At 55.5% G+C, this 26,975-nt stretch overlaps 1 protein-coding gene across 1 annotated transcript; it reads right to left on the bottom strand.

The window, feature by feature from the left end:
- ALX4 (ALX homeobox 4) lies at positions 281-15,240 on the bottom strand. The gene is made up of 4 exons (XM_021083157.1): positions 14,807-15,240; positions 13,688-13,998; positions 7,147-7,275; positions 281-4,527 (listed from the first exon to the last, which is right to left on the bottom strand). Exons 1-4 carry the CDS (start codon positions 14,880-14,882, stop codon positions 4,207-4,209), a joined length of 837 nt encoding a protein of 278 aa, XP_020938816.1. The 5' UTR covers positions 14,883-15,240; the 3' UTR covers positions 281-4,206.

Raw genomic sequence — 26,975 nt, 5'->3', positions numbered from 1 at the left:
CGACTTCAATTAACGTGAGATTTCAGAGGCCCCTCTGATCACATTTCATCTGTCACAAGTCAGGAACAAAACAGACAGGTTCCAGTTGAGAGGAGGAAGGAGAAGGAGTTTATTGCAAACAAAAACCAAACAGACAGTGTGGGCTGTGCCCAGCAAAGGGGGCGCCGGAGCAGGCGGCGGAGTCCGCGCTCCTTTGGACCCCGCGGCTGTGGCCCCAACGTGCCATCTCATCAAGAGTCCTCCCCTCCCCCCAAAGATGTAAGTGCAATAACTTACTTTCAAAGGCAAGAACATTTTCTTTTAATATTTTGCTATAATGTAGTTACATGGTGGTATAGGCAGTAAAACTTTAGGGAACCGACCTCATTTTTTTTTTAATACATTTTCTGAATTTTCATGTCTTTTTCATATATATATATTTTCATATTCCACCCCAGGCCATTAAGCTAAAGGAAAGGTTGCGTGGATACAGGGTTACGATATCTTACAAGGAGAACAGTCAGTATTGATTGAGGTTCACGTTCCTTCAGGCACTCAGCTCTCTTGCCAACCACTGCACACCAGACAGACGATTCGACATTGAAAACTGCCCTTCAAAATCAGTAGTATAAAGGCCTAGCTCTATGAATGGAAGTGAAGGGGAAGAAGGGACAGGGCAAAAGCAGGTCACGTTTGGTTCGCCGGAACACCTCTCCTCCCTCCAGCATCCTCTAGGAAGTCGCGTGGGCTCCCTGTGACTTGGAGAAGCCGCGTCTTTGACGTCTTCCTGGTTTTCTCTATCGCGGTCATGGATTCTTATCCTGGGGCCCGTTTGCCGGCCATCCTCACCCTGCCGCTAGGCCTGTTTGCTTTTGCACCTGACAGTCGTGGCCATCGAGCAGACCAGACGCCCCAGCGTGTCCAGCCCAGGGAGAGAATGTGGCCGGGGAAGCAGGATTCGTGGTCATTTTCATGGACGCGTTCCTCTTGCGGACCCAGCCGAAAGGAGGGCGGAGGGGACCCAGGCGCTGGGCCCACGGTGGCCGCAGTCATGGGTGCTGAGGACCCACCTCAGGATGGCTATTCCCCACCCCCACCCGGCAGTGTCTTTGAACTAACCTGGCCACCACGCTTCCCCAAGCTGGAGCCGCGGTGGTGAGAATGGAGAATCAAGTATTGTTGAGAAAATTCAAGGCGAGTTCCCAAGCCCGCGTCCTCCAAGTGCCCCTGAAGACTTGGGGACAAGCCTCTCTGTGTGTCCCCAGAGCCCCCTCCTCCTGTGCCCTGGGAGCAGCGAGGGCATCTGAGGGTGGTAGCAGCACCTTAGTGTCAAGCCTTGGCTGCCGAGACTGGTTCCCAGCAGGGATGGGGACAGCCGGTGCGGGGAGGCAGCCACCCACGGCCGTCCCTCTTGAGACCTTAGGCAAACAGCCAAGGAAATCCCACCTCTTGTAGCTTATTGGCTTAGCAGTGACCCACAGAGCGGGTCCCTTCTCTGCACCTGCCTTCATGAGACCTCGCTCCTGAGGATGCTGCTGCCCCAGTCACCCGAGCTCGCTGGGTCATCACAGGGGATGCTGCGGGGCGCCTCCTAGTAGCCGAGAAGGTAGAAGGCCTGGGCCCAGCCTCCCGCCGGGGAGAGCCCCATGTGCCATCTGCCAGCAGAGCCCAGAATGCCTGCCTGGGCCCCTGGGCCTCAGGTTCAGCGCGCTCAGGACAATTCCTTCCCCACTGGGGACCCCTGGGGCTCCTCATCTCTGTCCTGAAGGGGTTAGGCTTTTTAGCAGCTTGCTAATCCCTCCTGCTGGGCGAGTCTGTGATTCTTAGAGCATCAGGCAGGCCCCAGGGGGTTGGCACAGAACAAGCACAGGCCTGGGGGTGGGCAGCCACCCGTGGGGAGCTGCAGAGGGACGTGTTCCACTGACATTTTGATGCTAACTACTTGGCTGTGTTGGTGGGACAGGCAGCCAGCGCCTCGGAGCCTTCTTTTACTTATTGGAAGCTTTTTCTTCTCAAGCTTTGAGTTGAGATTCGCCTGACAGGTCTGGCCCAGGCGGAAGGCAGACACATAGAGGAATTGATCCCCAGAGGTCCCTTCCAGAAGTTTCCACTCAGAGCCCTTTCTCTCCCTTCCCTCCGCTTCTGGGGCTCTCTTCATTGTCCAATTCTCTCCCAGGAGAGAACATAACCTCTGATGAAAGTTCCTTCTTGGCCACTAGTGCATTTGGGGAGGACCTGGGGAACCGTCCCCAGCCAGAAGCAATTTCTTCCTTCCCCTCCTAGATTCTGGGAGTCTGAGTTGTTTTAGTCAAACTCAGTTAGAACTGGAAAAGGCTTCCTAAGCGTCATTCCAAGAGCCTCAAACGTATGAAACACTTAAAGCCAAGCCTTCGAGAACATTTAATTCAACGTCCAAAACCCTTTCTGCCTCTAGAAGATCAACATTAGCTACGGTTCACAAAGAGGTCTGCCTCTCATTGAAGGAGCAACTTCCCTAGGCTTATTCCCGGAGCGTGAGAGCACGTGACGCGGAGATGGAGCCTGCGATGCCCCCCAAAACCCAAGCAGCTTAAGGGGGAGGGTCTCCCTCCTCCCAGCCCACCCAAGAGGCTGTCCTGAGTCCAGGCCCCTGTGCCTGGTGGACCTGGCCCTCCTCGCTGACAGGATCAGGCTAGAAGGTACAAAGGGCAAGCCCTTCTCCCCAGGGGCCACCTGCTGGGCGGGGCTGGTCCCCAGGGGTCTGAAAACCTGCCTCAGAGGGCAGGTACCCTGTGCCTGGAGCCTAGATGACAGCTGGGCCCTGGTGCCGAAACTACTCAGGCCTGAAGTTCTCACATCAGACAGAGGCGCCTCACTCCCTGCCCCCAGACACGGAAGGACCCCTTCCTGCAGGCAGAGGAATCTGCTTCCAGAGAAGATCTGAGCCCTGTGCCGGGAACAGAGCAAGTGGCCCCGGGTTCAGCCCCATGAGCCTCTCTAGAGGCCAGAAGAGGGGCTGGGGTCTCCCGTCCCCTAGGACAAAAGTGCAAGGGCAGAGCTCTCTGCCTCTGCCCGGAGGAACACGGGCCCCACCCTCTGGGACGCCCTGGGCAGGTGTGGCGCTGCCCTGGAGATGACGGGGAGGCCGCGGGGGCCGACCTGCTGCCCGGAGGCCGGGCGAGCGTGCACTCATCCTCTGGCCGATCCTGCACGCCGCCCTCCACCCTCTGGCCCTGCTGGTGTGTCCGAGGTGGAAGTCCTTCCACACTGGGATGCTGCTCGGCAGCCTCTGTGAGTGGCCAGGATGAGGCACAGGCGGGACAAGCCTCTCCAGATCCTCCTGGCGGGGCTTGACTGGATGAAGAAAGCCACCCAGACCTGCCCACTGTCACGGTCGTCCCGTCGGGGGCCGGGTGTCAGGCGGCTGGACGAGCCCCTGCCCCACACGGACACCTTCCTGCAGCCTTCCCCCACCCAACCCCCCTGGATGCTTTCTTCCAGCACCGTGGGTGCCGTGGGTGGTCTGCACCTGCCCCTGCAGCGTTCGCCCAGATCCAGAGTCTCCAGGCTGTGAGGGGACTGTGCCTCCTCCCAGGTGCCGGCCTTGCTGGGTGACAGCTGGATCTTCCTCCACTTCCTCTCCTCTCTGCCCAGTCTCCGGTGTGTCCAGCACAGGGGATGGCAGGAAGGGGACTCCTCGCCATCCAGGGTGATGGCGAGGCAGGCACCTTGGGTCTGAGAGGTTGGATTCCTGGGGCTTTTAGGAAGAGAAGGGAGAGGGGAAGGCAGAGGCCGATTCTGCAGCACAGGCTGTCTTCTAACAGTTATGGGCCTGGTGACCCAGGGACCACGCAGCAGAGGGAAGGACGGACGTGACGGCGCTGTCGCCATGGCTGAGTCGCTATCCTCGACTCAGCCGTCAAGCTGGGCAGGGCGGAGGAAGCAGGTGGGGGAGGGTCTTCAGCTTACAATGGATGCAAAGCTGCAAACCTCGGGCACCCGGCCTCTCCACTGCCTCTGGCCAAGAGCGGGGGGTGGGGGGGGCTCGGCCTTGGTGCCCGCTGCCCCCTCCCTCCCAGCAGTCCTTGGGGCCTCAGACTTGGGGCGGCTGAAAGTGCTGAGGGTCAGGCCCCGGGCCCAGGCCAGGTTCCGAAGAGGAAAGTGGGAGGCTGGGGGCCTGGGAAGCGTGGGTGTGGCCAGCGCCCCGAGGTGGGGGAGGGCGCGGGGATGGGGACGGGAGCTGCCCTGTCATGTGGCCCAGGAGATGGCCGCGCTGTGCTCCTTGGCCTTCATGCGGAGGGCCGCGATGCTCGAGGTCTTGCGGTCCGGCTCCCCGTTGAGCTCATAGCCGTTGAGGCCCGGACTGAGACCCGCGGCTCCGAACAGGCTGCCCATGTGCGTCTGGCCCACGTGGCTGCCGGCCCCAGAGACACTCAGGAAGTCGGTGGCCCCGGAGCCAGGCGGGTGGGCGTGAGGGGACATGCAGGCAGGCACCGGGTCACAGGGGACCACGCAGGCTGGCACTGGTGAGGCGGCACCGTTGTTGCCGATCCAGGACGGGTTCTGAATCTGGGGAGAGAGGAGGGAGACGCGTCACAGGCTCGCTGGGGGCGGGGGGGGGGAGCCCATCGGGGGCTTGCCTGTCCCCACAGATGAATTCCGTGACCATGACCATGGATGACGCCCCGACCCCTAGGAGGGTCTGGGTTTGTGCTCTGGCTCCTCTGTTCCCAGGGCCATGGGAGCGGCGCACAGAAATTCTGGTTTAAGGACAGACCCTCACCTTTCATCAAGGGTCCGGTGAAAGGGCTGCCGCGGGGCACAGCTCAGCAGCTGAGGGCAGCCCCTGATTTTAGACACAGATGCAGAGTTTGCCTCTCCATTCCTGGCCCCCTTGAGGTCAGCGACTATGTCTCACTCACCTCCAGCTCCTCCCCAGGCCTGGCGCATCCTAGGTCCTTGACAAATGGGAGCTGATGCAACTCTGAGAGCTCCGGTGTTGGGAACCCGGGCTCTGGGCTTGCAGGGTGAGGTGTGTGGAGGGGGTGGAGGTGGGCAGTGGCCGAATTCTCTCAGAAGCCAAGGTCAGTGGTGGAGGTTCCAGAGCCTGGTGCCTTTGAGACTTCAGAACTCACTCGGGGACAGAAAAGACCGCCTTTGGAGACAGCGAGTGGATGGATGGAGCCCAGCAGGAGGCCCATGTGCCAGGGCTGGGGCTGGGGCTGGGGTGGGCTGGGGGCTGGGAGATGCTCGGGCAGTGAGAGTGGGTTGGACTGAGCATCTCCGCTTCTAGCTGTGCACCTGCAGTCCCTTCCCCCGCCCCATCTTTCACCTCTGGACCCCATTTTCCTCTCAGCATCTATGGGAAGGTAGAGCTGGAGACCCCACCCCAAATTCACCTCTCCAAGTGTCCTGGGCAGGGGACAGGGGGAGCGGGATGCGCTCTGAGGAGGAGACGGTGCAGCTCTCAGCTGCGTGAATGGTCTTCTCTGTAGCCCTCCAGCAGCTTCAGCTGGCCTGCCCCTGCCCTGCCCTGCCCCCGCCCTGCCCCCGCCCTCAGGGCTTGGAGTGTGTTCTGGAAAGGCATTTAAAAGGAGTGAGGAGGGGACTCTGCCCCCAGATCCCACGGGGACAGCAGTGACAACAAGAACTGCTTGCAGGTTGGGGGGGTGGGAAATGGGTGGGCCTTTGACAGCTCTGGGGGGGTGTGTGATGGGTGGTGCTGCCCCAGAGGGATGAGCATAGCCCCGGGTTGTTCCTCTCCCTCCAGCGTGTGAGCTCAGACAGCAGAGATCAAGGTCAAGGAGTCGGGGCTGGAGGTCCCTCCCCAGGGGATGGAGGGAGGTGGGTTGGGGAAAGAAGAGAGGGAAGAAAGAGATGAAAAAGCTGATTGCAGGTGGCGTGTATGCAGCCTCATCCCTGGGCCTGACCCCTGACCCCTTCCATGTGAATCCTGGGAGGGGGAGGGGCAGAGCTTGTCCTGGTGGGGCATCCAGGGATTGCGGGCTGGTGCAGCCCAGGGACAGCCAGAGGTAAAGGAGGCTCAGGAAGGCCTGTGCCCTGGTTCACTGCTGGGCGAGGCCAGGCCTGGAGCTAAAGGCCACAGGGAGGGCTAAGGGGGAGGAATCGGCCAGACACGGGAGCAGTGTCAGGCGTGGACTCAGCCCCAATACATCTCTCCACATGTCCTGGGCGCCTGATGTTACTCACGTTGCTTCTCGTCCCTTTGCCTCCCACCGAGGTCTCGAATGCCACTAGGACGAGGGACTGGCTGACAGGTAGGACTCAGGGGATGGGAGAGCTGAGAACACGCAAAGCAACCCATCTGAAGCCATATAATTCTCAAAACACTTTCCCCCAATCGAGTCAGACCTTCCAACAACCTCATAAAAGAGCCGGGGCAGGCGCTTTGGATAATGCCCAGCTTACAGGGGAAGAAACCGAAACTCAGGGAGCTTGAGACTTGCCTGAAATGAGAAAGATCTGGAGCTGGGATGACAGCCTAAGTCCTGGTCTCAGAATTCCAGGTTCGTCCAGCCTTGCCTCGAGTCCTCCAGATTTCAGGATTTCAGACTTCCTCTCCTGGGAAACGCTGAGTGGCCCCTGCTGGAGTGGCCCTCTGGCCCTCAGTGTTCCTCCTTCTTTTTTTTTCTTGTTTTTGTTTGTTTGTTTGTTTTTTAGGGCCGCACCCATGGCATATGGAGGTTCCCAGGCTAGGGGTCGAATAGGAGCTACAGCTGCCAGCCTACACCACAGCCTCAGCAACGCCAGATCCGAGCTGTGTCTGTGACCTACACTGCATCTCATGGCAACGCCGGATCTATAACCCATTGGCCAGGGATCGAACCTGACACCTCATGGTTCCTAATCGATTCGTTTCCGCTGTGCCACGATGGGCACTGCAGCGTTCCTCCATTCTGATGCCCGAAGCAAAAGTGGCCAAGCAGCAGAAGAGGAAGCCATTCTCCCACCCCAACCTGCCTTCCTCTGAAGTCCAGCCAAGCCCAGGTCAACACTTGTGTTGGACAGAAAGAGCTCTGGGCCTCCCGGGTTCCGAGGAACAGGCACACAGGCGCAACAGGCCTGGAGGACAACTTGGGGCCCTGAGTCCCCTCTCTGGGAACAGTGCCCCCTCCTCAGAGGGCAAGGAGCTGGGAGCCAGAGCAGGTAGCTGGGGCAGGGGCTTACCTGGGCGTAGTTCTCTGCTCGGGTGAGGAGGGGCAACTCGTAGGCCGTGGAGAAGTGGGTTCGAACCTGCTGCATCTGCCCGAAACGCTCCCTCTTCCGCCACTTGGCCCTCCGGTTCTGGAACCAGACCTACAGGAGAGAGTGGTCGTCACTGGGGTCGGGCCTTCAGGCAGTGCCAGCCTTTCCCTCGAGTGAAGGTCATGGCCAGGTCAAGGCCAGGGGCTACAGATATGTGTCTGTCGGGGTCTTTATCCTCAAGGGTTTACAATCTAGAATGGTTGGCACTGAGAGTCAGGAAGGCGGTTTACACCAACGAGTCTCGAGTATGATCTTGTGCCAGCAGCTTCATTTTTCTGAGCTTCCGCATCTAGAGCAGGCAAGCGTCGCACATGCACAAAACTTGTCACCAGTCTTCTTAGCGGCCATCTAACCAACCCCAACGAGAGTGGCCTAATCCCTGGGGCCACAGACTCCTGGGCAGAGTCTGATAAAAGCTGTAACCGTGGCTCTAGAAACTCACTCTCCTAGATGATCAGCCACAGCAGTTTTGCCGTCGCTTTCCTAAAGGTCTGAGCTTCCTCTTGGCCCAGACTCAGAGCTCCTACTTCCTGTGCAGCCTTTTGTTGGAAAGCGTCTCCCAGCTCAGAACCCCACCCCCACCCTGTGTTAAAGCTTCCCTGGGCGACAGGGGTTCCACGGCCACCAGAGGCGGTCAGAACGGCTTGGTAGAGGGAGGGCTGGGGCTGGTCCCCGAGTGCTGGCTGGCTGGAGGGTCAGAAGTCCAGGTTGTGTTTAGAAACACGCCTTCAAGAGCAGAACGGTGTCTGGAGTTCCTGTCGTGGCGCAGTGGTTAACGAATCCGACTAGGAACCATGAGGTTGCGGGTTTGGTCCCTGCCCTTGCTCAGTGGGTTAAGGATCCGGCGTTGCCGTGAGCAGTGGTGTAGGTTGCAGACGCGGCTTGGCTCCCGCATTGCAGTGGCTCTGGCGTAGGCCAGTGGCTACAGCTCCGATTTGACCCCTAGCCTGGGAACCTCCATATGCCGTGGGAGTGGCCCAAAGAAATAGCAAAAAGACAAAAAGAAATAAGAAAAAGAAAAGAAATAGCAGGGCATGCTCAGGAGACCTCAGGAGGCCACACTGCCAGTTGGGGGAGTGATGGGAGAGAAAGGACACAGAGGGGGGAGCCAGATGGTGGGGGGCCTCAAATGCCAGGTGGAGGGGGTCACCCCGATGCCATGGAGAGGCAGCTGCTGCAAGATCTTGGGCGAAGAGCAGCCTGATGCTGAGGAGGAGAGGAGTCCCACCTGTCACAGAGTAGGGGGCTGGGAGTTGGCTTGACCGGGGACCTGATGGGGAGCGTGGTCTCAGAGACAGGTGTGTGAGCCGGGGTCTTTGGTGGTGGGTAGGGGTGGGTCCTTTTCCTTTGCGGGAGCGTTTCTGGCAGGCTGAGGGCTTTTCCAAGGCTCACGGGCAAAAGCTCACCTTGAGGCCTGCCACCCTGCCTGGGACTTGGCAACTGGAGAGGAGGTGATGGGGGGAGGGGATGATGGGAGACGGGGAATTAGCAGAGCTCAGCTCAGAAAGGGCCGCAGGCCGAGTCAAAGGCAGACCTCAGAGCTTCCTGGAGGGAGATTCCTGGCAGTTTGAGGAGCACCTGCTTGCTGACTCGGGGCATGAGGGCGCACCCCAAACAGTTAAGCGTGGGCAGCCTTACTGAGCACCCTTGGAGGAGGGAGAGGGGGGCTGGGCCTGAGGCTGGAGAGACTGGCCCAGGGCAGCACAGAGGCTGCTCGGCCCACGGAGGGACCACTGGAGTGCTTACTGGAGCGCTTGCCATGACCATTGGCCTCAGTTTCTGCATTTGGAAAATGGGGCCAATGTCTGTGCTCTTCCCAGGGGTGGTGCCTCCAAGAGCAGCAGGTGAGAGAGGTTTAGGGTGCCTCCCGCTGGTTCATTTAAGGCTTGTTCTAGAAGAAAGAGGTCAGAAAAGAAGGGCTGTGTGTGCTTCATGTTTGTGTGGGGAGGGTGGGGCTGAGGAGGGAGAGTGAGGCTGCACCTCGTCGCAGTGAACAAGCCCAAATATCACTCACACACACACTCACCACACACACACACACACACACACACACAGGGTGCTGCCCGCATTTCTTTGTGTCACTTCGTTTTCCGTCTTGACTCAGCTGCAGGAGAAGTGCTCTCCTGGGCACCCCCCCGCCCTGAGCCGGCCCTCTTCCGGGCCGGGGTCTCCACTGCTGCCCCAGAGCCACCAGGGGCCCCTTTTCCTTCCCAGGGCTCCTGGGATCTGGGTCCAGGCCGCCCACTGGGAGCCAAGGACAGATCAGGTCTCCTCTCTGCGCCACTGAAACGGGATCCCCCTTTATCAGTGGCCTGGAATGGGGGACTGGGGGGCAGGATGAGAGAATGAATCAGAGGCGTTGTTTTCATTTCATGTTTAATTTCCTGCAGGCTTAGCTCAGTCTTTCCGCTCCTTCCTCAGCCTCCCAGGGTTTTCTTTGAGGTGGGGGGGAGAGCCGGGGGAGGGGAGAAGCCCACTGGAAGCATGTAGATATATGACTGCTGTCTTTCTTTGGGGCTCGGGAGAAGGCTCGAAAAGGTGACCTTGCCACACTGGGGGTTTCCCTTGAGTCTCTGGGGACTCGGGTTCCATGGTGGGTGCACGGAGGTCCAGAGGTGCTGGTGGAGGTGACACGCAGACTCAGGATGGACTGGGAGGGACACGGATGGGGAAGGAGGCAGCCAGTGTCCTGCCATAGGGCCTGGGACTGGGGGAGGAGGGAAATAGGGGGAGATGGAATGCGGGGTGGGGGCCGGAGCTGCGGAGGGGGAACCTGGGTTATCTGGGAAGATAGATGAGCAGCGGGGGAGAGGCGCTGGCTTGGGGAAGGGAGTGGAAAAGGCTCAGGCTGAGGGATTTATGTGAGGGCTAAAGAGGGAGATTGTGGGGGGTGGCGGGTTGCAGGGAGTGGGTCCCTCCCCCCTGGGCCTTACCCTGCCCACAAGGCTGGGATGTTCCTGCCCAGATCAGGCTTACGCTAAGCTAGCCTCGCTGGTCTTCAGTCTCCAAACGGGCCCCTTCTGTGCGCACATCCAAAGGCCCTGAGGCTCACGGCAGCCTTCCCGTCTGACCTGGGGCTCTGATGGCTGCACCCTAGATGCTCCAGGCCCCAGTTCTGCAGCCCTAGACCTGCCCCCACTGGGCAACCCCAGGGAGGAGAGGGGACCGCGGGGTCCCAGGTTCCCATTCTGCGTGTCACACCCCAGGACCACCCTGCTCCAGGCCCACCCCAGCCTGGGCCCACTCCACACAGGCCTCTCCCCAAGGAACCAACCGTCTTGGAGGAGGCCTCGCTAACCGCAGCCCATCTGGGGCCAGGGCGGGGTGGCCCAGGGCGGGGACGCCTCCGTCTTATTGTCTTCAGACACCAGCTGCGGAGACTGGAATCCCAGACAGCAGAGGGAGGCCCCTGCCGCCCCTGGAGCGGGGCCAAACCCCAGACTCCTTCCCAGAAAAGGTCCATCTCGCGGGCCCCATCGCCCCCTCCCTGTCCCCACTGCCACCCTACACCAGGCACCTGGCTTCCCACCAGCCGGGTATGGACCCCAAACAAACGCAGCAATCACGGCTCCCCCCACCGCCGGGGCACGGCCAGGGGCAACCCCGGGCTCTGACGCACAGGACGATCCCACCCACCCTGCTGCCTTTGTACAAAGAAAAGTCTCAGCACAATCTGGCCTGTGTCCTGTACACAGACTAAAGCAGAAGAAGCACTGGGCTGGAACTCAGGATCCCACATGGTGGTCTCAGCACTGCCACTGAATCGCCTTTCCCGAGTCACCTGGTGACAGGCAACTGTTTCCGCCTCTGGGCCTCTTCTTCCTCGATATCAAAGGAGAGGACCAGGTGATCCTTTCCAGCACTGGCAGTCTCAAAATCCTTGGTCCTCCCCTTGGATGATAAGCTATCAGAGTTTCCCTTTCTGCCTTGGCTGCCAGGAAGCTCAGGGAGGAAATTTGGGCTGAGTGCCCACTTAGGATCCTTAGCCTAGATCTTTGGCATAATCACCTTCCTATTTCATGACATCGCTCTTGTTCTTGGATGAAAATAATAAATCTTTAATTGTTAGCTACCTCAGCTCCTTCTCGGAAGTAGGCACCAATGTGCGCATGTGTATAAGTGTGAGTGTGCGCGCGTGTGTGTGCAGAGAGACCACTCTATGTTAGCTGTGCTGTGGTGCCTGAAAAATGCTAAACCTACTTCAATGTCATTTCCATGTGTACCAGAAGGCCCATCCTTCTTTCCATACCAAGTGAATTAGATTCCCGGGCCCTCCGGTCCATTTATTAGGACACAGAAAACAAATGGTTTGCCCCACACCAACACAGCACCCACAGGACAACGACCAGGGCCCACCAACTACACTTTTGGCTCCTCCCAAATCCACTGGCTGAGCTGAGGCCAGAGGCTGGGGTTCCCATCCAGACCCCGAGGCACTGGAATTTGCAAGGCTGGTTATCCCGCATCAAGTGAGATGGTGGGGCAGGGCGGTGAGAGGGTTTCTGGAGTGCCAATGTTTCCTTCTGCAAACATTGCCTGTGAGCTGGAGAGGATAAGCCGGGAAGCCTGTCCTCAGGGACCTATGGTTAAATGACCCGACCGTTCCAAAATCCCTTGGGCTCCTTGCCATTTCTGGGTGGCTGTGTGTTCGTTGACAACTCCCGGTCCTTTTTCCCATTAGCCATATGAGATGAAACATTTCTGGACCCCAATGCAGATGCCGCTGCCTTATTAAGCAGAGCATGGCTGAGATGGATGACCCTTTTATGGACGCCTTAGAAACACTGCTGGAGATTCTTTAGTGCATGAATACAGTAGGGGGTCTCTGTGGGGTCTGCTAAGTAACAGCGCTCTTTGCCTTGGTGCTGAAAGGACCCTCAGCTGAGCTGTGTGGCTTAAAAAACAAAACAAAACAACACTCCTCTTTGCTCTCAAGCTGTTGATTCTGCAGCCCACTGAAGGGGGAAGAACTGCCAACATCTGATTTGCTCTTTGTAACATGCTCTGGGTTGGAAAAGCAGGCTGGACATGACATTTCTTTTGTGTTATGCTGAAGCTTGACAGCCTGGATCTTGTCACCTGTGTTTTGGGTCCTTGGAGGGCTTTGCTTCCTTTCTGGTGCTTTCTTTGCTGTGATTTCATGGAAGGAGGGGAGCCACACCTCTCTGGACAGAGGTCAGCTGGTCCACATACATACATTCATTTTTTGCCTTTGTTGTTCTGTTTGGCCTTCTCTAACTGGTAGGAATACAGTGATGGAAATCAGATAGTACCTCCCCTCAAGGCACTCACATTCTAGTGAAATGAGACAGATAAAACAATTTTTTTTTTTTTTTGGTCTTTTTAGGGCCGTACCCACAGCACATGGAAGTTTCCAGGCCAGAGGTCAAATCAGAGATGCAGCTGTCGGCCAAGGCCACAGCCACAGCAACGCTGGATCTGAGCTGTGTCTGCGACCTACACCACAGCTCACGGCAACATGGGATCCTTAACCCACTGAGCGAGGCCAGGGATCAAACCCGAGTCCTCATGGATACTCGTCGGGTTTGTTACCACTGAGCCACAGAAGTAACTCCCCAGGTAAAATAATTTAAGCCAGTCATAAATTCTACAAAGAAGATAAAATAGGATAATGTGGTAGAAGGTGACCTAGTTGGCCAGTGTTGTGTTGTGTTAGTTTGGGCTGAGTTGGGTTGGGTTGGGTTGAATTCTATTGGATCCTATGGTGCTGGGTTGGGTTGGGTTGAGCTGTGTTGGGGTTTGTTGTGTTGGGCTTTGGGGGTTCTGTTATTGGGTTGAGCTGCATTGGGTTGGGATCTGTGGGCTCTGTAATTGGGTTGAGCTGTGTTGCGTTGTGCTGTGTTGAACTGTGTTGGTCTGGGTTATGTTGCACTGTGTCTGTTGCATTGTGTTGAGCTGTGTTGGGCTCTGCTGGGTGAGTGTTTTGGTGGTTGGATGATGGTAGGGGCTACTGCTTTAGGCATGGTGGTTAGAAGGACTTCCTAGAGGAGGCATATTGAGTTGGAACCTGAAAGATGGAGGCGGAGCCAGCCATCCTGAGCAAAAAAACCACTGGATTTTCTCCACGTCTGCCTGCTGGGCCACTATGGATGTCTTAAGTTTGTCAAACTGTTTCCTTTGTAAGAGATAAGCCCCCCAGTCATCACCTGCTTCATGAAAGGGCCTGGACTCACACCCCAGAGAGCTCAGAAGTCCTGCTGGCAGGCTTCCTGCCCCTCCCCTGGGAGCCCTTCCCTGGCTCCAAAAGAGCAAGAAGCCAGATAGTCAAGTGAATACAAGCAGGCTGGGCTCTGGTTGGCGCAGGGACACGAGAGATGGGCCCCTTGGACGTTGGTGCCGGAAGCCCCCGTGCACCTGGGGACAGTCAGGGGGTCCCCGCTCCAGCCGCCAGGCCAAGGGCAGGCCCTGCTCTCCCACGCCCACCCCAGGCGCCCTCTCTGACCTGCACGCGGGCCTCGGTGAGGTCCGTCCTCATGGCCAGCTGCTCCCGCGCGTACACGTCGGGGTAGTGGGTCTTCTGGAAGACCTTCTCCAGCTCCTCCAGCTGGTAGCTGGTGAAGGTGGTTCGGTTCCGCCGCTTCTTGCCCTTGTTGCTCTCGGAGTCGGCCTTCTCCAGTGGGCTGGGGAGGTCGGCGCTGGCGCGGTCCTGGGGCCCCTTCACCCCAGCTTCCTTCACACTGAGGTAGCTGCTGTCCATCCCCACGGTGTCAGAGTCGGGCGGCAACTCCGGCTCCCCCAGGGAGCTCTCCTTGGCTGCGGGGGGAGGAAACAAGGTCAAACACCGAAGACTGAACCCAGCACGAGAGGAGGAAGGGTCAGGGAGCCACCTGCTGCCTCCCCCTCTTGGGGATGTACTGGACGTGAGGTCAGGAGGCCCGGGTTCTAACCCTGGCTTGCCATGAACAGGCTGTGTGACCATGGATGAGTCCCTTTCCCTCTCTGAGCCTCTGCCATCCATCAATCATCTCAGAATGAGGACGATCCCGTTGTGGCTCCATGGTAACGAGCCCAACTGGTATCCCTGAGGATTCGGGTTCGATCCCTGGCCTCACTCAGTGGGTTAAGGATCTGCCTTGCCGTGAGCTGTGGTGTAGGTCACAGACGCGGCTCGGATCCTGCGTTGCTGTGGCCGTGGCATAGGCTGGCAGCTGCAGCTCTGCTTTGAGCCCTAGCCTGGAAGCTTCCACATGCTTCAGGTGTGGCCCTAAAAAGCAAAAAAAGAAAAAAAAAATCTCCGATCAGGCCTTCTTCAGCTCCAATGTTCTGTGACTCTGGGTCAGCCAATTCGACCTCTGCTCCATTTAATCTCCACCCCACTGGCCCTGGGCTTCTCCCTGCAGAAGGCCTCCCTTTGCTAGAACTTCTCCTCAGGCACTGAGGATGCTGTCTCAGGGCTTCAGGCTCCCAGAGTGGAGCTTTGGCCCCACAGGGTTTGGGGTGAAGAGAGGAGGCCCCTCCTTTCCCGGTCTGGTCCTATGTGGGGTTCAGGGGGGACGATGGAGACTGCCTGAGAATCCAGTGCTGAGGGGGCCCATCCCCTAGCCCTCTGCACCGGTCTCACCTAAGGGTCCGACAGCGTCCTGCCCCTCCAGGTGGGGGCTGCGTGTACTCAGGACGGTGGGCGCCTCCCCCTCCATGCCCAGGACGGTGACAGGGGCCCCAGCAGATTTATATAAAGCTCACGGCCGGGCCCACAGCCATTGCTGTCTAAAAGAACGGGGCTCTGCTGGCTGATGCCCAGACGTTCAGAGCTGGAAGGGCCAATCCACCCATGCAGGTTGAGGGTGGGGAGGCGGCGGCCAGGGTGGGAGGCTGGGACGAGGAGTAGCTTGTTCGTGTCCAAACCACACACTTAGCACCCTGAGCAGACACACTCACTCCAGGGCAGAGGTTAGAGCACAGGCTCTGGGACTGGTACCAGGGTGTGAATGTCACGTGCGTGACTCCCCAGCTGTGTGTTTTGCACGGTTCACTTAACCTCTGTGCCTCAGTTTCCCTCCCTATAAAATGGGGAGGAAGACGTCTCTAGGATCTTGTGGGATTAAAAAGGCTGACATGTGGGCCGCACAGGCTTCTGTCCATACAGCTAGGAACTCCCACTTTTGGTCTGGACTTGTGAGCAGCAGAAGATTCCGACCCTGGAGAAGCCCTCCACATGGGCAGGCCCTCCCCGGGGCACCCAAGAGCAGGAGTGAGCGCGGGTGTGGTGGGAGGGGTGTTGGGCTGGTGTCTGGAGACAGGGGTGTGGGTCCCTCTCTGAGCCAAATTCCATTGACTGTGACGCTTGTAGAGCGAAATAACACCCGTGTTAATAAGACGTGTGCGGAGCAGGTGACAAGACCTTTCACTCGTGAAAGCTCTGACCATGACAACCATTTGTGGCTGGTGTGAGCACCAACCCCTCTGACCCTCGGTCTCTTCTTCTGGGAAAAGAGATCTGAGCAGTGGACATTAAGTGTCAAGACCATGCCTCTAGCCCAGGCCTCCTGACGCTGCCTGGGTTCTGGGGCTGGAGCTTCAGGTTCACTCTCATCCCTGGCTTTCTGTGTAGACTGGGGACTCTCTTTGTGCTGGGGAAGCCGACAAGGCCATTTTGCCTCTGTCCTCCTCACCTCCCACCAAGGCACTGCAGAAAAGCGGGCAGAGGTGAATGCCCAGAGTGGGCCTGGAAGCGGCTTTGGGCGGCCATCCCCGGGGGCCACCGGCAGCGTCGATGCCAGCGGGGTGGGGGGCCAGCCCTCAGGCATCATGTATGACAGCCATGTGAGCCCAGGCGCACGCAGACTACCACGGCTTCGGTGACAGCATTCTGCAAACTGCAGCTGGCAGCCGAGCCAAGAGCTTTCAGCAAAGATATTTATCTTCCTGGCAGACAAATAAGTTTTATGTTTTGAGTTTTTTTTTTTTTTTTTTTTTTTTTTTTTAAGAGAAGAAATCCCACCCAGCCTCACCAAAAATAAACATCTCTGTTATGCAACTTCCTGGAGGCCAGACGAGGGGGGCAGCCCCTGCCCCTTCTGCCCAAGCAGTGCCCCCCAAGCCCCATGCCATGACCTCACGGAACCTCACAGTATCCTCTGGCATTCAGCCTGGGATCAGGACTACCCCACACAGCAACAGGGGCTGTGCCGTGCAGAGGAAACGCTGTGTTATAAGAAGCAAAGGTCAGAGTTCCTGTTGTGGTGCAGCGGAAATGAATCTGACTAGTATCCATGAGGATGCAGGTTCGATCCCTGGCCTCGATCAGGGGGTTAAGGATCCGGTGTTGCCATAAGCTGTGGTGTAGGTCGCAGACACGGCTTGGAGCCCGTGTAGCTGTGACTGTGGTGTAGGCCAGTGGCTACAACTCCGGTTGGACCCCTAGCCTGGGAACCTCCATATGCCACAGGTGAGGCCCTAAAAAGAAAAAAAAAAAAAAAAAAGTGAGAGTTGGTAGGGACCAAACGCCTCATGTTAATTCCAGGGACACTGAGGACTTAGAATGCCGGAAATGTGCCCTAATTAGTCCTTGGTCGGTCCTCTACTCCGAGGATCCTGGGGGCAGAGGACCAGGCTGCAAGGAGGAAGCCCCTCAACCCTGAGCTGGTTCTAGGCTCAGCCCAGGAGAGGCGGCAGAATGCCCAGCTTTCCAAGCAGGAAGTAAGCCTCCATTCCCCCCCTCCAATCGCCCCCCAACGAGACAGAACGAAGGGGCAGGCGTGGGATGACAGCATATCGTGTGCAAAGATCACAAGACCAAGGGTTGCGAGATCTGGTCCCAGCTCTCCCACAGTCTGCCTGTGACTTGGGACGATGCCTTTTAAGTCTCAGAGCCTCATCGGCAAATGGGAGCAGGCACGCCCCGTCTGGAGCCCACCCCGTCTGGAGTGGGAGCGCAAGCGGGGACCATGTTACAGTTTCGGCCTCCTGCCTTAAGCACCAGTGGGACCTTCCCCTTAGGCTCTGGAGTTGGGGCGGGGGCGGGGCGCATGTCCGTACAGGCAAACACCTGCTAACTGGAAAGGCTTAGAGATGGAAGGGAGTCTGGCAAACCGAGGTTCTCTGGTTCCCAGAGAGGGAATTACCCTTCTAAATCTCAGTGTTGATTACTGGTCATCTGGCTTTACATTCCGAGGCTGGGCCCCTCACTGAGACAGCAAAGGAAAATTTCCCCAGGGTTCTGTGACTTAGCCAGCTGCCCAGAATGACAAGCCAAGGAGGGCCCTCTCAGGTAATGAGTCCCAACATCCCAGCCTCGGGGGCATTTATCTCCACCTGCTGTCACCCTACAGCATCTCCACCAAGTGCTGTCATCCAGGCTTTGGTGACAGAGAGCTCCCAGCCGGCAGACCAGCTGGACTGTTGGCCCTCAGGCCCCGTCCGTGTCTGTCTCCTGTTGTTGTGGCTCATTGGTCCTGGTTCTAAACCTCCAGGGGCCTCCCCCAGACACCACTGTGGACACGTACGTGGAGGCAGCCGCCACACCTTGAGCCTTCCATCCTCCTGAATCAATAGCTGCAGTGCTCGCGGCTGTTCCGCAGGTGACGCCGAGTTTAACCAGCCTGTTGGAGACAGGTGGGCGCCAGGGATGGGATGGGTGACGGTGCTGGGCTCCAGGCAGAGCCCGCAGATCGCTCGCCATCTGGGTGATCCAGAGGCGCTGAGGGAAGACGCAGCACGGCAGTTCGAGTCCCGGGGCCCATCAGGATCCGGCTCGCTCTGTAATGCCCTCCTCAAGACAGCCGCGGAAAACAGAGTCTGAGACTCAGGCTGAATTACTCCTGACCAAGCGCAACCACTCACCTCCTTGGTTTCTGTCTGACCACCTGCCTGGAATGTCCCTTTTTCCAGCTGGACCTCCAAGGCCCTGTCAGTGCCAGCTCCTCCAGGAAGCCCTCCCAGCCCAGGACAGTCTTACAGATTGTCCTCCATCTAATTACCACCAGTGTTTCCTGACTCATGTATAATCACACCCTGAATGTCCAGTTCCTCCTAGAGAATCAGGTTGGGACATCACGTCCTTTGTCCCTTTGTAGCCCCGGGCTTAACCCAGGATGAGGCAGGCTGCCGACAGGCAGGCATAAGTCCCTGAGGAATAAAGGAAAAATTTCTAACAAACATCCTGAGCTCTGACCCTGCCCAGCTCTCTTTGTGCACCTACTGTGTGCCAGGAGCAACAGTCTACATACAGAGATGTTTGTTGAATGAATGCAGTGAGGAGAAAGGTGGCTCAGATACATGAACAAGAGGCCTGCAGGGACCAGTGCCTCCATTCAAGGCTGACAGCTGAGATGAAAGGAGATGAGATGGGGCAAGAAGAAGGGAGAGGAGAAAGAGCAGGCAGCCACCGAAGGATGTCCCCACACAGCGAGCAAGAGGGAAACAGGGGAGTTCCCGTCGTGGCTCAGCAGTAGTGAGCTTGGGGGGAGTGTCCATGAGGATGTGGGTTTGATCCCTGGCCTTGCTCAGTGGGTTAAGGATCCAGTGCTGTCGTGAGCTGTGGTGTAGGTCGCAGATGCGGCTCAGATCTGGCATTGCTGTGGCTGTGGCGTAGGCCTGCAGCTGCAGCTCCAATTCACCCCCTAGCCTGAGAACCTCCATATGCTGCAGGTGCAGCCCTAAAACAAACAAACAAATAACAACGACAACAACAAAAACAATGAGGGAAATGGGGCGGGTCGGAGGCAGGAGGAGGAGCACAGAGATGGGCTTCAGAGAGCGGGCTCTGGAAGTGAAGGGTCCGGGAAACCCAGCCCAGCATCTGTAGGAACCAGCTCCGCACCCACCACGCTGCAGTGTGGGGGGAGGCAAAAGGCCCCTGGAAGCTCCCAGCTTGCCCTCCCACTGGGCTCGTCTTCTGGAGGCCCAAAGGCATCCAGCGAAGGCACAAAGCTGAGTGGAGACAGAGCCTCCTCGGGTACAGGCCACCTGCCTGGCCAGCTGGCTCCCCCACCATCCTCCCTGGGGCAGCCCCCCACGTGGCCTCTGGCCAGTGCTATGCTGATGCCCTGTCCCAGAGCGGGGAGGGATCCCTGGGCAGGATTTGTCCCAGGCTGTGGGGCCCACGACAATGCCATCACAAACTGCAACTTCCCATGGAATGTCTGGATCTGGAAATAAGTCCCAGTCTGCCCAGAAGAATCAAGAAATGTGCATAAAACATCAAGAGTCTTCAGCACCTGCCCCACAGGAGGGACACACGCGGTGGTGGCCACGATGGTGCTGCACACCCTTCAAACAACCCCAGGCAAAGACTCCCATGGACCACTTCTGATGAAGTGGGAAGCACTTGGCTGAAGGTTGTATTCGCCATCAGAAGCCAGAGCAGGCTCCTGGGTCTCCGCCCGAACTCCCCTGGGGACAAGGCCTGGCCTATTCTAGGAACCCTGGCTGTTGGATTTGGTTGGATTTCGAGAAATGCAAGACATGGAACCTTTCTTCACTCCCTTAACCTCTATTCCTTCATCCTGGTTCAACCCTATGGTTTGGCTCTAATCTAGTCTAACCTTATTTTGGACAGGAACGGCCTTGAAAATTTTCCAAAGGTGACTGTAACTTTTTTTTTTTTTTGGTCTTTTTAGGGCCATACCCGTGGCATATGGAGGTTCCCAGGCTAGGGCTTGAATCGGTGTAGCCACTAGCCTACACCACAGCCACAGCAATGCCAGATCCAAGCCGCATCTGCGACCTACAACTGGCTGAGCGAGGCCAGGGATCGAACCTATGTCCCCATGGATTGGTTTCCACTGCGCCATGAAGGAAACTCCTGTAATTTTTTTTATGACTGTGATTTCAAGAGAATTTTTTTTTTTATAGCTGTGATTTAAAGAGAAGGAACCTCTGAAGCCGTTTGGGGAGAGGGTGCCGGAGGCTTCTGTGCGCGTATCCCTTCCGTGTGCTTGGATGTGCACCCTACAGCACGGGGCACAAGCCTGAGGTTGGGAACGGGTGTGGGGAACACACGCGCAGTCGCCTGCGGATAGGGCTGGCACGTGGGCAGGCTTGTGTGGTGAAGCTCGGGCACACACGTGGGACGTGTGTGAGTGAGCATGACCCGTGCAGATCCACGAGGGGGGGTATGGACATGGAGAGTGTGTGTGTGTGTGTGTGTGTGTGTGTGTGTGTGTGTGCGCGGTTGTGCACACGCTCTTGCACATGGTGTGTGTGTCCAAGGGGTCTGAGTAATGTTATCCTCCACGGTTTTGATTACATCTATTTTCCTCCAAACATCTGCTTTGTGGGGGACATGCCGCTCGCTCTGTTCCCGGGTGAGCCGGCCTCACGCGCCCCGTGGCAGAGCGCACAGCGCCGATGTAATCTCCTTAAACAAAACAGGCCAGCGTGACGCCCTTTCATGCTATTTAAAGGGCACTGACGAAACCCACTGCTGTCCAAACAGTTGTGCGGGGGTGGGGGCAGAGGTGAAAGGTGAGCCATTGATCACGTCCCCCGCCCACCTCATCTGCCACTGGACTCTGCCCAGGGTTCAGCCTGGATGTCCCTAGTTTAGCTCCAGGCTCATTAAATAACCTCGGAACGGCAGCAGCGGAGTTCCCATTGTGGCGCAGTAGTGATGAGTGACATGACTGGGTGACATTTCAGCAAACACGCACAGAGCGTATCTGCATGTACCTCTAGAGACGGGGAGGGTCCCTGCTCTGGTACAGCGATTCGCAGGGGAGAGGAGGCACGGGGGCTCGGGCCAGCGGCCCTCAGGGCGATGTGGGCACTCCTGTCCACCAACATGCACCCACCCAAGCCCTACATGTGCTTCCCAGAACAAGGGAAGTCCCCGAGAACCTGTCAGGGGCACAGAAGGCTAAGGAGCCACGAGGACTAAATGTGACGTGGCATCCTGGACGGGGACCTGGAACAGCGGGGACATCAGGGAAAAACGAGTGAATCCAAATACAGTGTGGAGCTCAGTCAGCAGCAATGTTAACACTACAAAAAGAGGAAGTCATGGCGCAGTAGAAACGAACCCGACTAGGAGCCATGAGGTTGCGGGTTCGATCCCTGGCCTCGCTCTGTGGGTTAAGGATCTGGCGTTGCGGTGAGCTGTGGTGTAGGTCACAGACACGGCTCAGATCCTGTGTTGCTGTGGCTGTGGCGTAGGCTGGCAGCTGCAGCTCTGATTGGACCCCTAGCCTGGGAACCTCCATATGCCTCAGGTGCGGCCCTAAAAGGACAAAAAGACAAAAAGAAAAAACAAACCTACAAAAAGAGTAGTAAAATATGAAAATGGACATTCGACCCAAGAAGACATACATGCAAATAACCATGATAACATGCTCAATGTATTATCCATTATGCGTCATCCACTCTGGATGTTCAAATGAAAACCCCCATGAGGAGATGGGAGCAGCAGCGGCACTGCAGCACTGGGACACAGGTTCGATACCCAGCCTGGCACGGTGGGTTAAGGATCCAGCATTGCTGCAGAGGCACATAGGTTGCAACTGTGGCTCGGATCTGATCCCTGGCCTGGGAAGTCCATGTGCTGTGGGGCAGCCCAAAAAGAAAAAAAATAAAAGGTCAGCCCTAATAAAGTTCAGTTGTGTCAGTAGAGTCTATATTTGAAAAAAAAAAAAAAAAAAAAACCATGAGATATTGCTACACACAGACTGCAATGGAAGTAAAAAAAAGCAAGAGATACCAAGCGATGTTATCAAGTGATAGTGAGGATGCAGAGCCCCCGGAATGCTCACACAGCACAGCTGAGCTGCTGGGGAAACAGCGCAGCAGCGTCTTATGTAATTAAACATACAGAAATCCCACTGCTAGGTATTTACCCTAAAGAAACCAAGACGTAGTTTCATTGCAAACTTGGATGCAAATGTTTATAGCAGCTTGTTCATAATTGCCCCGAACTGGAAACAACCCAAATGTCCTTTAACCGGTAAACGAATAAGCAAGCTGGAACAGCCAGGCAATGGGGTGCTCCTCAGAGATAAAGGGAGCAAATGAGTGATCCAGGCAATGGCATGGATGACTCTTAAAGACAGCATCATGGTGTGTAAAAGAAGCCAGTCTCAAAATAAACCTCGTGCATGACTCCACGTATTTATTGTGTGGCATTCTGGGAAAGGCTACAGTCGAGAACAGGTCACTGGTTGTCAGGGGTTGGGCCAGGAGGGTGGGTCTGACTGCAAAGGGCTGGTGTGTGGATCTACCATACCCTGCATCCAAACTGTGATGATGAGTACACGAATCTATACAGGAATGCGTTCTAAATTCACAAAATCATTTTAATTTTATAGGATGCTATTTTTACTTTTTTATTTTTTATTTTTTTGCTTTTTAGGGCCCCACCCGAGGCATATGGAGGTTCCCAGGCTAGGGGTCTAATCGGAGCTAGAGCTGCTGGCCTACGCCACAGCCACAGAAACACAGGATCTGAGCTACGTCTGTGACCTACATCACAGGTCAAGGCAATGCCGGATCCTTAACCCACTGAGCGAGGCCAGGGATCGAACCAGGAACCTCATGGTGCCTGGTCGGATTTGTTTCTGCTGTGCCACGACGGGAACTCCAGGATGCTATTTTTAAAGTAGAAAAAAAAAGCAAAGAGAAAATACAAAACTGGATTTAAATAAGGTAAAGAAAAACTAAGTAAGCAAAAAGCTTGTAAGTTTTCACCCAGAAATCTCACTTCTAGGGATTTAAACTAAAGACAGAATTATGGATGGACACAAAGAATTGACTAGAGAGAAAGTTTATCGTGGCATGATTATATGGAAAAGGTGAAAAGAACCAAAATATCCAGTAATAGGAGACTGTGAAATAAAGGAAGATATTCCCAAACATGGAAGATCCTTCCTGATTTTCTTTATTCAAAGACTGTTCCTTTCTTGGTATTTGTTTTCCCCTGTTGATTGTCTCTCTCGCGCTCATCCATAAAACAGGGACTGTATCTGCTTTGTTTACCCCTTTTGTTTAATGCCTTGTATTGTGGTGGGCAATGCAGAAGGGGTTCAATAGACATTTCATGAGCAAATGAATGAAACCAATGTTGTAAGAGAAGAGCATTTTAGTAGCTGAAAGATGTTTGGGTGATATTAGGTAAATCTCATTTTGAAAAAAAGAGGACGTAGGGTGGGCTATCTGTCCTTAGAAAGTACTAGAGGTTTGCAGAGGTAAGAATACTAGTATCTGGGTTTTGTCCTCCCCCTTTTTTTTCTGGTCTGACTTAGTGTTCTATTTGTCCAGGAATTACTTTGATCATCTTAAAATGCTATGTGAAAGCAGCACTTAGAATCCCATAGGATGCTTGCTTTGATAGGTGTTAGACCCGCTGTGTGGTTTGGGGAGGGGGAAGGTGAGCGCAGCCCCTTGGAGGGAGGTGGAGGAAGGGTGAGGGTGCCTCAGAGAAAGACCCCTTTTGTGGACTGGCCACTGTCCTCACAAACCAGGCCCCCAGGACTCTCTCCTGGAGAGTCCCCTTCCCTTCAGACCTTACTGGTTTCTCCGAACACAGACGCACCACCTTCAAATACAACCGGAGAAAGTGTCTAAAACACACACATCTGGGAGTTCCTGTTATGGCAAAATGAATCTGACTAGTCTCCATGAGGATGCGGGTTCGATCCCTGGTCTCACTCAGTGGGTCGGGGATCCGGCTGGGTGTAGGTCACAGATGAGGCTGGGAACCCAAGTTGCTGTGGCTGTAACATGGGTTGGTGGCTGCAGCTCTGATTGGACCCCTAACCCTGGAACTTCCATATGCTGCAAGTGCAGCCCTAAAAAAGCAAAAAACAAACAAACAAAAAATCACAAACAAAAAAACCAAAAAGCCCACACACATCTGATCTAGTATGACCCTCTCTAAAGGTCTTCACTGGCTCCCAGAGCCCTCATTAGAGTTGTCAGATAAAATACAGAGTGCTCAATCAAAACATTAGAGTTTCAGAGAAACAGTGAGTCTTTTTTTTTTTTTTTTTTTAAGGCTGCAGTTCCCAGGCTACGGGTTTTAATTGGAGGTGCAGCTGCCGGCTAGACCACAGCCACAGCAACACCAGATCCAAGCCACGTCTGTGATCTACACTGAAGTTCATGGCAATGCTGGGTCCTTAACCCACTGAGCAAGGCCAGGAATGGGACCCGCATCCTCATGGATGCTAGCTAGGTTCATTTCCACTAAGCCACAGCAGGAACTCCATGGGTCATTTTTTTAAGGATAAGTATGTCCCGAATATTGCATGGAAAATACTTATACTTAAAAATTATTGTTTATTTGAAATTCACATTGAACAGAGCATCTTGGTTGGGTTGCAGGGTTTTCGGTGTATCTTCCAACCCTCCAAATCAGGCTGACTGTGGCTTCAGGATCCCCCAGGCATGACCGGCCCCTGTCCTCTCGAGAGACTTACCTCTTGCCCCTTCCTCTCCTGCCACTTCCGCTTCCGGTCCCACAGACCTGCCCTCCCTCCCCAGCACGCTGCTCCAGCTGAGTGGATTCAGGCTTCTATTCCTGCATGTGCTCTTCCTTCTCACTGGAAGGCCCCTCTGCCCCCCACACATCTGGCTAACCACTTCTCGCATCTGGACATCTTCCTCTAAATTTTGTGACTTTCCCCTCCCTGTTGCTTATAGTTATCTATGTTCTATATGGAAATTTAAAAAAACAAAAAACAAAGCAAATCTAGACGACTATAAAACATACACACAAACAAAAAGGAACTTTTTTTTTTCCTCCACCTAACACTAGCCTATATATCTTTCCATCCTGTTCCGTAGTTTTTCACCACATTGTTTTTATTTATGTATGTATTTTTTGGCTTCTTAGGGCCTCACCTGCGGCACATGGAGGTTCCCAGGCTAGGGGTCAAATCAGAGCTTTAGCCACCGGCCTACACTATAGCCACAGCTGCGCAGGATCTGAGCTGCATCTTCGACCTACACCACAGCTCATAGCAATGCCAGATCCTTAACCCACTGAGCGAGGCCAGGGATTGAACTTGTGTCCTCATGGATGCTAGGCAGATTCATTCCCACTGAGCCACAATGGGAACTCCTACCCCATCATTTTTAATGTCTGTATAGCATTTCACTGCATGGACAAACTATTTCATCAAATTTTTTTTTTTTTTTTTTTTTTTTTTACCATGGGGCACACAGATTTTTGATTGTTTGAAATTATAACAGACCTGTAATGGACAATCCTTGTAATCCAGTCCCTTGATACTTTTATGGTAATCACCTTAGAAGAAGCTCCAAGAACTAAAAGTACTGAGTTAGAGCATAGTCACACCTTCAGAGCTCTGATAAACGTGGCCAAAGTGTATTCTAGAAACATGCCAATTTCCTCGTGGGCCTGCCTGCTTCAGGGCCAGTAGCAGTCATTACAGTGTGTTTCTTTCTTTTTTTTTTTTCCCCCCCTTTTTAGGGCTGCACCCACAGCATAGGACAGGAAGTTCCCAGGTTAGGGGTTGAATCAGAGCCACAGCCACTGGCCTACACCACAGACATAGCAATGCCAGATCTGAGCCACATCTGCAACCTATGCCACAGCTTGCAGCAATGCCTGATCCTTAACCCACTGGAGCGAGGCCCGGGATCAAACCCACAATCTCATGGATACTAGTCGGGTTCTTAACCCACTGAGCCGCAATGGGAACTTCTATAGCGTTCTTCAAAATTTTGGCCAGTGTGATGAAAAAAGTGAAATCTTCTTTGAATGTACACTTTCTATTACTTTCTTTAGTGAAGTTTATCTTTCGTTGTATGTATTCTTTTGCAAAATTGTTTCTACTGGGCTTCTGAGGTTCGGTGCAAGGGTGACACCGTCTTCCTCCCTGATCCCGGGGCTGGGCTGCTCTGAAGCACTGGTGTGTGGCCCTGCCTCCCCCTAGCCTGGGAGCAGTTCGGAACAGGGGCTGCCCTGATGCACTGCTGTGCCCTCCAGCCTTTGGTGGCACTGGGGCAGCTCTGTGTGCCCTGATGAGGGTGACAGGGGTGCCCCTAGGAAAGGGACCCAAAGCCACGGGGCTGAGCTCCAAAACCTGGCGGGCCTTGGCCCCTCAGCATGCACGGCTGTGTGGGGTGGCTGCAGCCTGGGGGTGAGAGAGTGGGCTTTGCAGGATGATGCAGCTCAAAGGAACCAGCCACAGGGCAGGGCATGAAGGACCAAAAGTGGCCCTGGGCAACGCTTTGGCTTCTCTGCTTCCTCGTTTCAACAAGTAGTGCCTGATTTCCTGCCAGGGAGAGAAGGGGTTATGGAGGTGGCCCAGCCTGGCTCTGGGACACGCTGTTCACTCACAGTGCAGGTTCCTGGGTCCCTGTGTGAAGGCTCTGGGGTTCCCCCATCCAGCCAGTCAGGATCAAAGCTGCAGTGGCTCACACTGGCCACCAGGAGGCACTGCAGTCCTGATTAAGTTCTTCAGGGCTGGAGGTGATGTCCTGGGGCCCCAGCTTCAAATGGAGTTTCTCCTGGTTTGGTTAAAGGCCCAACCCTCCCTGGGAGGGTCAGTCAAACAAGCAGTTATTCCATTCTACTATGTATCTACCGATGTCGCATCACAACAAGGGACACAGAGATGGATGGGGCGGGTCCTGCGCTTCCCGGCAGAGTTCTTTCCTCCTCCAGTTAAATTCCCACAGGGTAGCTCTCTGGAGCACCCCTCATTCCATGGGCAAACAGCTCAGAGAGAAGGGACCTGTCTGATGTCACCAGCCACTGGGTGGCAGGCCTGACCTGAGCTCCTCTAATTTCCCGGCGTTGCCTCACCTTTGTGGACACCCTGGGGAACCCT

This window comes from Sus scrofa, chromosome 2 (genome assembly GCF_000003025.6).
Source record: "Sus scrofa isolate TJ Tabasco breed Duroc chromosome 2, Sscrofa11.1, whole genome shotgun sequence".
Taxonomy (NCBI): Eukaryota; Metazoa; Chordata; class Mammalia; order Artiodactyla; family Suidae; genus Sus; species Sus scrofa.
Note: the sequence above shows the minus strand (reverse complement) of the source record. Positions and strands in the feature narration are given on the sequence as shown.